Source organism: Brassica napus, chromosome C1, assembly GCF_020379485.1.
Source record: "Brassica napus cultivar Da-Ae chromosome C1, Da-Ae, whole genome shotgun sequence".
In the NCBI taxonomy this organism is placed as follows: Eukaryota; Viridiplantae; Streptophyta; class Magnoliopsida; order Brassicales; family Brassicaceae; genus Brassica; species Brassica napus.
In genome coordinates, this window is record NC_063444.1 from 22,000,764 (window position 1) to 22,012,896 (window position 12,133).

Consider the following 12,133-nt stretch of genomic DNA (forward strand, 5'->3'; position numbering starts at 1 on the left):
GTTCAAGGAAACCCCTTATTCGCTGGATCGGGAAGACTCAGACGAACGGGGTCATGTCCTATGGCTGATTATTACACGACGGTGTAATGTGACAGTGACCCGAAGGACTGTAGGCTGTCGCGCGGTGACCCGAAGGACTGTGGGCCGCGGTCGGTTGAAAGTTCCTTCTTCTGGCCTCTGTGGTAGGAAGATAGGATATTGCCGATAGAGAGGATGAACACGAAGTCACCAGGGCCCAGGTTAGAGTGTTGTGTTAGTGTGTCGTACATGGTTATGGAACCCTCGAGTTAGTGTAGCATCGATATACGGTGTTACGAGATAGATCGAGTCGTAGTTACTCATAGTATCTTATTATTATGATTGTGTTTGGTTGTTGATTGATTTGTTTGCAGGTTCTGACATTAAGTCCTAAGTCTGGTTCAGGTACCAGACTAGGCTTGGTGTGTATTTGGTTAGTGTAGGCCTGACGTTGGCATGTATGTGTTTGGGGGATTGCTTGTGAAGGGTGTGGATATTAAAGCTATGCGGTATCATTGGTTGGCCGATCATGTTCTTGTTTGATTGTTGGTCGACTGGCTCATGATACTTGTATAGTCTAAGTGTCTAACACTACATGAGTACTGAACTCAGGCGTATATATGGTTAACTAGGGATTGGTTGTTGACTTGTTTTAATGCAGGTTCCCGTTACTTGAAGCTAGATTATGGCAGGAGGCCAAGTCTAACTTAGTAACGGTTTGCTTAGCCTTAGCTTTTATTGCATGCTAGCTAGATTGATTGTTATTTTGGGTTGTTTGGGTTAGAGTCTAGGTTGCGGATAGAGGTCGCCAGCTCACTGAGTAATACTAGATTACTCATTCAACTCTGTTTTCCTTTTTGCATGTCGCTTTAGGTAAGGATGATCGGATAGCTTGGTGCTGGACGTTAGGACCGCCGGTGTAGATTTTCATGCCTTTTGTAAACGGTATTGTGAATTGTGTTATGTTGACTCGATTTGGCATTAGGCCGGGCCCAGTCTTGAATTATTCAATGTATGAATATTTCTTAAATCAATAAAAGTAATTGTTTTATATGCGCTTCATGAGTACTCTGATATTTGACTAGTCCGGTCTAACCAACGTTAGGTCGTGGTATGGGTTGAAAAGCCTTAGACCTCGATCTAACGGAAAACTCTAACTCTAGGTACAGATTGCAAAGCCTTGTGTCTTGACGCAGCGGGACGTGTTAGTGGACGAACTGGTCGAGGTCGTGGAGTAAATTTTGTGACTCTGGCCGGATCGTCCCTAACCCGTCACGTAGCGCTTCCGGACCATGGTGTTGGGTTGGACGGTCAGTCATGTTCTTGTTTGATTGTTGACTGGCCGGTTGGCCTTTCATCTCCAACCCTTGGTGTAGGTCGTCCGTCGGTCATGTTCTTGTTTGATTGTTGGCCGGTGAGTTGACCTATGCCTAGTACGGTTCGGGGGTGTTACAATAATCATCTATTTTGGTGTGGAATGATACATAGACTTCATCTGCTTGGCCGACACCGGTAAATAATAAATCACATCACTTTGATCATGCACTTATAGTAGATAAGTTCAACAACAACCATACATCACGTACGTGGAATACACATGTAAGTAGAACTTTGATTGATCCAGATGATTCGAACCTCACTAAGAACATTCCACTAATTAAGCCGGATTCAATCTATATATAAAGATGGATGGCGTTTTACACAAGCTGGCAAATATACAATTAATTCTAGATATGAAGTTGAATAACTCTATCCGGATAGAATGAGAAAACCACAAATATTTGGTCCATATACTAAGACTTTGCAAGTTTATTCATGGAAAATTAATTGCTCTCCAAAGTTAAAACACTTCCTCTGATATATTATTTTCAGGTTGTTTACCGGTAAGAAGAAATCTCAAATTTCGAAGGATAAAGTGTGACACACATTGTGAAAGATGTGGAGCGGATGAAAAAATGATAGACCATGTTTTTAACGTCTTCCAACTGTTCTAAGTTTGGGTCCTATCAAGGGTCCCCACGAACCTATGTAGCTTTCCAATGCAATTGTTTTATGAATATGGATTATCTGTTTTGGAGGATTGCATTGCTCATAGAAAATGCTCAATTTGTTTGGATATTTGGTACATTTGGAAGGGATGCAATGATAAAGTTTATTATGGTATAAATAAAGACCATACATATACTTTACAGTTGGTAGAGACATAAGCAGACATTACGGAATGAGGATGAGACATCTATGGTGCAGACCGGCTCTCAACTATTGTCCACACAAAGCACGAAGGAAGCAACCCAAAATACACCATGCAGAGTAAAAAAATGGTGTTTTACAGATGGATCTTGGAAAGATAAAGATCATCTCTTGGGACAAAGTTAGTATAGTACACTGGGGGGATAGAGGCACCCTATCTTCTTTGCATGCGAAATTTGAAATTTTTATTTAGGCAATAGAATGTATGAAAAATTTCGGATAATTTCAGGTGACTTTTACCTAGATTGTTCTCAATTATTGAAAATGGTTTTAGACTATCTATTTTTGCATCATATCTTAAAGAAATACAACTGGTTAAGGAAATTTTCATAACCTTTGAAATCAAACACATACCCCAAACTCAAAACACAAATACAGCCAATCTTACACGAGGTGTTCAAAGTCAACCGACCTACGGGCTCTTTGGGATCCGTAGAAGAATCTGATTATTGTATCCGTCAGAGCTTTTTGAGTTCTTCATCAATGGGTTGGTGGGAAGCTTCTCTCAATTGGCTTCGTAGGTGAGATAATATCATCCTTTTTCTTATTATTGTCTTATATCAGCTCAGTAGTATTGTATTCTTGGCTCCTTGTAATTGTGATAAAATTGGTTTTGTAGTTTTAATTCGTCTAAAGAGACAAACTCCAAGAAATTGATGTCACCATATGGATATTGATCGCCAAGTTTAGGGTAGACCAATTCAGTTGTTTGCTTCAATAAATGCTTTTTGCAGCCTCTTATTCAAGCAAGAAATTGAACTTTCATTAATAGGGCTTCAAAATGCGGAAAGACGTCACTTATCAATGTTGTTGAGGTAAAGCATATATCTGATATGCTTTTGTTTTTCTTGTTTAGAATGTTGGATATAGTGAAGACCTGGATCCGATTGTAAGTGTGTTACACCTCTTATACAAGAAATACATCATCAATAAGACAATACTAGAATACAAACATTTTGCAGATTGGTTTTCACATGAGGGAAGTGATAAAAGGAAATGTTACTTTCAAGATATGGGATGCTAGTGGGCAATCAAGATTCCGCAGCTCTTGGGAACGTTTTGTTCACGTTGGAGTCCTTTTGTCCTGCTGCAGGTATGTTGATGCTGCAGATCTTGACAATCTGTTTATCTCGAAAAATGAACTCCATAAGTTGTGCAAGACTTTGCTTAACGGTATCCCTCTTCTTGTTCTTGGGAACAAGATGGACGAACCTGGACTCTCTCTAAAGAAGCCTTAACTGATGAAATGTATAGATAGCTCTCTTTCTTCAACTATACACACTCCAGAAACAGCACAAAAGTCATCAGATCATGTTTGTTTTATTATATATTATATTGTGATTGCAGGGGGCTTCAGTTGTTTACAGATAGAGAAGTCTGCTGTTTCATGATATCATGCAAGAACAATGCCAACATTGACGAGGTCTTTGATTGGCTCCTAAAGCATTCAAAATCAAATAAGTTTCTCAGTCTTCTGTGTTGTGTGCCTCGTTGAAGACTATTTTCTCGTGTGAAACAAGAGTTTGCCCCTGCTGCTGGTCTGTTCCAGTCTGGTCTCTATATATTGGATTTTGCTTGAGCATTTAAAATTTTTGGAAACACAATATATAAACCACTATAAATTTAAGCCAAGGAAGGATAAATGAAAGCTCTGGTGATGATCAAAGGCTTTATTTATTTCTCTTCAAACCAGTTTCTACAAGAAACCTATGAGGTTACTACAAAGAAGAGATAAACAACATAACAATGGACAATTGTTTTACAATAATCTTATCTTGAGTTAGGGACCAAAGCTACACGCTGCAGAATATACACTTTTTACTAACCCTCAAAAATTACTGCAGCGATTCAAACTTGACATTATCTGGCTTCACTACCTGCACAAAAACAAGAAAGATACACCCATTAACATTTCATCCATATAGTTTGTGAAGAACGGACATAGGCTATTTTCTTACATTGCATCCTATACTTGAAAGCTTTGATTGCAGCTTTGGCAAAAATGTGTGCAGCTTCAGCTTCGGCTTCGGCTTCATCAGCCTCTCTAGCCGCTTCTTCAGCTTCTGCTATTGCAAACTCTGCTTCTGCTACTGCTCTTGCAGCTGCTGCTGCAGCTTCTTGTGCTGTCATGCCCTTTATCATAAACAGCTCTCCATCTACTTGTGATCTAGTAAGACGTTGTTGGACACCACTCTCCTTGTTTCCTTCCAGATAAAGTTGAGGAGAGCTTTGTTCTGCTCCGTTCCGACAAATCCTGTATCTGTGCTTAATCTGAGAGACATTTGTTAGCAGAATCATGAGAACATATGATTATATAAGAAGAACTTTGGATCAAAGTGTTATATTTATTTCTTACCTTAACTATAGTTCCAACATTAACCAAATGCTTAAGTCTTGAAGTCACAAGCCGTTTCATATCAGGTTGCATATTGTGTTTCTCCTTGAAAAAGTTTAGAGGGCAGACACAGTAAGTTGTTGGTGAATTGAAAATAGATGATGAATCAAAAGGAACAATAAGCATAGAAAGAATACCTCAACATAGAGCAAGATGGACTTTCCATCAGGACCCAAATGTCTCTTAAAGTTAGCAATAGCCTCCAATATCATCTTATCCACACTACCAACCCAAAAAAAAAAAAAAACATACTTTAATTAGAGCTCAAAACTATCCCTCTCATGAAGCTTCAGGATACAAAGAATAGGTCAAAACCTTGAAAAGAGTCCTTCAAAATCTCGTGGCGGTGGTGGTGCACAAGAAACTGCAGGAGGAAGAGGAGAAATGTGTTGAACTCCGTTGGCGATAGCGACGATGGTAAGAGCAGTAGCGTTGTCATCATCATGAGAGGAAGGAGTTCTTTTAAGAGCAAGCTTAGCCTTCTTCCTAGATCCGTACATAGCCGTTACACTTATGTTTCTCCATTTGTCCTGTGTTTCAACCAAAACAAAATGTAAGTTTTCAAATGATCTTATCTCTCTCTCTCTCTCTCTCTCTCTCTCTCTCTCTCTCTCTCTCTTTTTATTAGTATATAGAGTTAGTTACCTTGAGATCGACATTGGAGCGAGACTTGAGGATAGAGGTGAACTCAGGATCGGAGAGAATGGTGCGCCATTTGCCAGTGCCATGTTTGAGAACTCCAGCCTTAAGAGCTGTTTCTTCTTGCGATGTCCACTTCTGCTTTGGTGCTCCCATTCTCCCAGAACACACAACAACAATAAAGACAAGAACTTGGAATGTCTCTCTACTTCTTGTCTCTGTCAGCAAATGACACAAGAAAGGCTGATTTATAAATTGAGATGTAGAAGAGAACCGTTGAGAGGATGAAAAGCAAATCCGCACCAAGTTTTTCAATCGCAGTAGTGATTCAGATATCCAGCAGAGATTACATGGGGATCCAAATTATGAATCTAAGATTGTTGCAGAGACAACGAAGAAGACAATGAGGGGGAGGGACTTTTGACCTTTGTTTTCGATTCAGAGGATGAATTCTCTTTTTTTTTTTGGAGACTGGACCCCTTTACTTTCTCCATTTTACAGATTTGTCTTACACTTTTAGTTTGTTTAAGTAAAATGTCTGTTACCAATCACATCAAGTTATAGTAACATTACATATTTTTATTTATTTTAAGTTTATTACATATATACTCGTTCCATATTTAAAACATTAACATTTTAGAATTTACAAGTATATATAAAATTAAATATCCTACTTTTATTTGTTATTTTTAAGTTACATTTTTAGTTTTATTTGCATGCTCATAAAATTAGAGAAATTATATCATTTATAATTTTTTTTTTTAATTTATGTTTTAGTTTTAAAGCAATATGCATTAGTTAAAATCTAAAACATCAATTTTCAAATATAAAAATAATATCCAAAACATTAATCTTAAAAATAAAGAAAAATTATTAATTATCCAAAGATAATGGTAAGTGTTGTGGCTTTTATTTTTTTTTTAGAATAATAGCTGTAGATTTATTTATTGTAAATATTTTTGATTTAGCTTCGTAAAGCACTATTTTTTTTGTTCTAGAAATAAAGATATCTGACCAGGTGATTGTGGTCGAGTGGTAAGGAGACGGGACTGAGACGCCAACACGTTTCAGGTTCGATTCACCTGCTGCGCGAAACTAAGTCACAATTATCCTGGTCACCTAACACGGATATGAACCTATGCTTTAGGGTCCATTTGAATACCCGGAGAAATGATCTATCCGTGGGATGCACCTCCTCTTGGGGTTTAGTCTGGGCCTCTCCATGGGCCTGAAATACCCCAGATTAATCAAAACTAAAAAATAAATAAATAAATAAATAAAGATATCTACATCTTTTTTTTATTTTTCAGAGATATTTTGGCTGTAACTTTTTTAATGAGAAAAAATCATGATTAGTTGATATGTATGATTTTAAACTAAATTTTGACTTTCTAAAGTATCTACAGGCACGACCAATCATCCAAAATGACTATAATTAATGGCTTCAGTGGTTTTAGAGGATGCCTTGATGATTACCAAACTCTTTCTATCGGCTGTTTTGTTCTTTCGAGTTTGACGATCTTTCAATTTTTTTTTTTGTTTTAGACACTTTCAAATTCATTTAACAACTAACTAATCATTTTTAACAAGTGTTAAGTATTGATTAGTTGATATATTTATTTCACTCAGTTAAAAGTATAATGCAGCTCCTATGATCTTAAACCTTTGTAAATCATTTTTAATGTATATCTATTGCGAGTTAAATATTTAAAATTGTGAGTCATGAAGGAACTGGTGGGTGGTTTAGATAATTTCTGAAGACGGGAAATGGAATGTACCGAATAATTCTGGAGTGATGATAAATTTATTTAGGTTGGGTATCCAAATTGAAAATATTTCGTGGTTTGTCCGAAGAGGAAATAATCTCCGGACAAAATCAGAGTGATCTAATGATATAATCTTATTTGTTTAAAGTATTAACTAGATTTTGACCCGCGCTTTCTAAGCGCGGGTTTGTTTGTTTTTCATTTATTAATCGAAAACTGATTTACAAATTACCATTATTTTTCATTTCGAACCATAACAATTGAGTTTTTAGGTTTTTATCATTTGTTTTTTTTCTCTTCAAAATATGATATTTGTTCGAAATATGGTAGCTGTTCTATAATAATGTTTGAGTTTTAAAATTTGTTTTCATATCTGACCTAGATTCATGTTTGAACCTATAGGCCCGATACATTGTATATAATCCTGTTCGGATTTAATGAAAAATTTGTTAATTAAAAATCCGATATAACCCGGTAAAAACCTAAAAACTCACTATTAACCCGCGATCTGATACTATTGATCCGATAACAAAATATCTTATAGTACTTTTTTAAAAAATTGATTAAATTACTCATATATTTATTAATATTACATAAATTAGTGATTCCTTAGAATTTGATAAAATTTTATCATGTTATCTAAATAAAAAATGATAATATAAAATAACTTATTGATATGACAATATTAGTTTATTTTCGTTATTAATAACCTATTATAAGTTTGTGTTTGTATTTTAGATTTAAAAATTTATTTTAAGATAGTTTTTAAAATATTCTTGAACACTCGTAATTGCCATATTAATATTATGTATAAAATGACATTATACACTGAAAAATGATATTCAAATATGTATATGATATATGGTGTAGGATATACGATTTTGGTTTGTATTGAAAATATGTATAATATTCAAATGATCTATTTTGAATATTGATACGTATATTTAAGAAAATAATATTTTCATGTTTCTTAATTCATTTATTGTTCATAATATATTTATACTTATATTAAATTTAAAATTAATATATATTTTAAATATATATATAGGCCTATTATTTATAGATCCATTTAGGTGTATCTGTAGGCCCAAAACCAAAAGACTTAAATGCCATTAATGAATTTTATTAATTCTTTGTAAAAATAAGGGTATTTTTGAGAAAACTGCAATTTTCATTAAGGATATAATTTGAGAATGATCCTTTTTTAATGGTATTGATACATCTATGCTATTAAAAGAGAACGAATCCTAAAAAATCTACTTAAACAAGATTGTTGGACCTATTCAATAGAAACTTAATATATCTCATTTCATATTTACCTTAATTAATCAAAAATAACAATATTATTAAAAGGGAACAACCCAACTGCCTATCATTATATCTTCCGATATTTTTGCATTTTACATGCGTTTTTGGCTTTTTGCACACTCAATATTTTAAGTGCACTTTTATTCACTTCATAGAAAAAGTCAAAACAAATTAATAATATGCAATATACATATTTCGACCTTATATAAATTACAAACACAAAAAATACTATCGGTCGTGATCAAAGTAGTTGGTTGATGGAGAAGGGGAAGAAATCAAAGAAACATGAGCCACTGAGAAGATCGAGCAAAGGAGTGGGTACCAAAAAGAAAGTGGAACGCAGAACAATCAGTTGCATGTTCCGTCATCAGAACAGTCGCACCAGATAGAGCAAAAACGAGGAGAGGCTGTGGATATCAATGGATCTATCCTCTCTTGCCATTTTGTGCGATATCATGCATCCTCTTCAATGAAATGGTAGCCCCTAAACACTTTTAACTCCACAGTTAAATAGTCTGTTTCACACCTAGACCGTCTACCCTGAATAATGCCTGTGATGAGAAGATCACGCTACTCTTAAATGAATGTAGGGAGTTTTGTCTCGATAGTGTTGCTTTTTCAGGTTTGAGATGAAGAGTATGGAGCCGATTTTTGAACAGCAGTCAGTGGGGTTCCAGTAAGGGTGTATTGTCCTAGTTTTATTGCTTGTATGGTTCAGAGATTCGTGGTTAAAGTATGGTTGCTGAGAATAGGAGAGTTCTCACACTTTCAAACCTTTCTCCCTGTTTTTGATACTTGACATTGTTTGAGGACAAACAAGGATCTACGTCTAGGGGAATTGATATATGGTGTTTTTGGCACCTTGTATATATGTTTTCTAATTGGTTTTCAAGTCATTATCGAGTCTTCCTAGTCCTTTTCGAGTCATTACAGGTCTGGAGTTGCATTGGATTGGCGATAGACCAGCTGGAACAAAAAGGACATAACACAATGCAATCTGGAGATTTTCACGCGGAACAGTCTTAGTGACTGTTCCCGATAGCGGAGCAACCCGAGTGACTGTTCTGGATAGTGCGGAGCAACCCGAGTGCATGTTCCAGCGGCAGAGATTTTTAAGGAAACTACAAGTCATTACGGGAATTGCTCTAATTATCCCATATTTTTCTCCCAGCCGCCTGTGGCTCCAAAAAACTTCTTTTTCTGTTTTTCTATATTTTACCACGCTATTTTGGAGAAGAAACCAGACCTTAGAGTTGGAGACTTGAGATTTTGCTACTTTGTAAAGGGAGAAGACCATCTCTCTCGATTTAGAGAAGAACCCCTTGAACCCTATTACTTTATTTCAGTCATATTTCATGTTGCTTTATATCTCTGTCTCTGTGTTTTCTTTCTTCATGGCTGAGTAGTCAGCTTGATTAGTCTAGGGTGTTAGGGTGTTAGATCCGTGACCTTGACATAAATAAGTTATAAATCGATTGTTTTCATTCACTGTTGTTCTTAAGGCTTGCATCAAGTTAACCACTTAGTGCCTGATTCTAGGTTTAATCTATTCATCAAAAGTGTTATAGGTTGCTAGACATAACTTGAATGAGCATCATATCCCTAACCAGCGAAAGTAGATGTTAGGGTGTTTTGTAAACAGATCGGACTTGATCTTAATGTTTGTCATCGCATCTCAGTCCAAACGACAGTTTAGGTACTGAGATCGATTGACAAAAGGTGAAGCACCACGACAGTGGGCTGATCTATCTTAAGTGATCCGAGTTCTAGACTGGTCTTTAATCGAACTTGAATAATTTTTTGGCTCACACTTGTTTAACACCCGACCAAACCACCCTAGGCTAGCATTTTAATCATCTGAAAGCTTTAATTAATCTTATTACTTGCTTGTTATGAAACCTTAATCTCAAAACCCCATCATTGTTTTAGCTAAGTATTGATCTCATAAAGATAAAGTGTAATCGTTGGTCTCTGTGGATTCGATCCTAAAGTGTTACATCGACATACCATTCGATTGTGGTAGTGTGCACATTAGGTTAATTGGTGTGCGTATACACGTAATATCATTGGCATACTATTCATGTTTTAAATATATATATATAATTATAAAATGCGTTCAAGGGTATTATGCATATTTTTAATACAAACCAAATCCCTACAACGTAAACCATATATTGTATACTTATTTGACCCTCACCATTTTCATGTATTTTCTTAAATCTATGTATTTGTTCAATTACATATTTTTAGAGATTATCATATTTTCAGTATAAATCAAACCCTATATCCTAAACCATATTTCCACAAACTTCTAAACCGTATATCCTAAACCCTATTTCATATATTTCTAAACTATAATCTGATTTCATATACATGTACTTCGTATGACAAGTCTAATAGGTTATTTAATTTTATTTATTATTATAAAATACATGAGAAGTTTAATCAATTTTATAAAAAGTGTTAACAGATTTTTTTGATTTTACCGGGACAAATTAAATAGTTTATTTAGTTTTATATATTATTATAAATTACATGAAAATTTTAATCAATTTTTTTGAAAAAGTGTTATCATGTTTTACTGGGTTTTTACCAGGGTAACCAGTACCAGTTTAAATTTTAATGGTGGGTTTGTAGATTTTATCCAGGTCCAATTATGTTCCAGTTCAATTCTGGGTTTTCAGATTTTATTCAGGTCCAATTATGTTCCAGTTTAATTCTGGGGTTTTGGGTAATTTCAGATTGATAGATAAAACATATTGGATAATTTTGGGTTTTCAATTTAAATATCGGGCAATTCAATTTGTTCGAAAAAAATATCTGATAATTTGGATAATTTTAAATATTTTGAATAAAAATATTAGGGTAATTCAATTTTGGGTAATTTGGTTTATAAATTGTAGTTTTTAGATATTTGGTTATTTAGAAATCAAATATAATTATTATTTATTGGTATATAATTTGTATTTTTAAATTGAGGTACCCATTTGATTCTCGGTTCGGTTTCAATTTTAGGATTCAGAGATATCATATCTGATGGGTTATTTATGAAATTAATTTCAATTTTAGTTTTGTGTTTTTAGTTTGATATGGTTCGGTTCACGGTTTCATGTAAATGTTGCTAGACCTATACATTATTTTATATTGAAATTCATTTAAAAAGTTTATTTAGTTTCGAAAACAAACCAGCGCTTTCTAAGAGCGAGTCAAAATCTAGTTAAATGTATTAATATGGATGTTGTTCTTCTTCAAGTTAGTTTCTTGGTTAAGGTGATTCAAACTTGCTCTGTTACTATTGTTTCTCTCGTATGATTATACATACGATGTCAAAAGTGTGTATGTTTGGCTATATGTGACTATGTGTCATCGACTTTGATTTCATATTTGATTCTTCTGTCACTCTTCTTACATCTGACGAGACTTAAGAAACAAGAAAACGAGTTTGTTTATTTTGCTGAAAATATTGAATGCTTTTATTCAAAGGTGATAGCTCACTTGTTGTACATATACAAAAGATGGGGAGAATACTTACTAAAATAATAGTCAATAAAATAAAAAAAAACAAGTCTCGGATTAAATTCCAAATCATAGCAATAAAATAAAGAACAGAAACAAACACAAAACGTGAACGCACATACACACACACACGTAGCCAGAAGAAGCTATCTAAATGTTTGATCAAACGTCTTTTTTTTTGTTGTAAAATACAATGGCATCTCGAACGACGGTCAACGGCAAATATCATCACGGCCTTCAA

General features: G+C 34.6%; 1 protein-coding gene and 1 pseudogene across 2 annotated transcripts; one reads left to right on the forward strand and one right to left on the reverse strand.

The window, feature by feature from the left end:
- Positions 1–2,350: 2,350 nt before the first annotated feature.
- Positions 2,351–4,478, forward strand: LOC106402775 (annotated as a pseudogene).
- On the reverse strand, positions 3,927–5,871 carry LOC106402773 (telomere repeat-binding factor 3). Of its 2 annotated transcripts, XM_013843562.3 has the most exons (7): positions 5,606–5,804; positions 5,309–5,520; positions 4,979–5,193; positions 4,801–4,885; positions 4,625–4,708; positions 4,227–4,539; positions 3,927–4,145 (listed from the first exon to the last, which is right to left on the reverse strand). In XM_013843562.3, the coding sequence occupies exons 2-7, from the start codon at positions 5,456–5,458 to the stop codon at positions 4,129–4,131; spliced, it is 864 nt and encodes a 287-aa protein (XP_013699016.1). In that variant the 5' UTR covers positions 5,459–5,520; positions 5,606–5,804; the 3' UTR covers positions 3,927–4,128. The 2 variants fall into 2 exon arrangements, with proteins under 2 accessions (XP_013699016.1, XP_013699017.1); XM_013843563.3 differs by having other exon boundaries at positions 5,309–5,871.
- Between the last annotated feature and the right edge of the window lie 6,262 nt (positions 5,872–12,133).

Excerpts from the sequence above, each read along its gene's own strand:
- LOC106402773 (XM_013843563.3), bottom strand. The coding sequence starts at position 5,458 with ATGGGAGCACCAAAGCAGAAGTGGACATCGCAAGAAGAAACAGCTCTT. Across the intron at positions 4,886-4,978 it reads TTTGAAGGACTCTTTTCAAG|TGTGGATAAGATGATATTGG; the intron begins GTTTTGACCTAT and ends TTGGGTTGGTAG. Across the intron at positions 4,540-4,624 it reads ATGTTGGAACTATAGTTAAG|ATTAAGCACAGATACAGGAT; the intron begins GTAAGAAATAAA and ends AATGTCTCTCAG.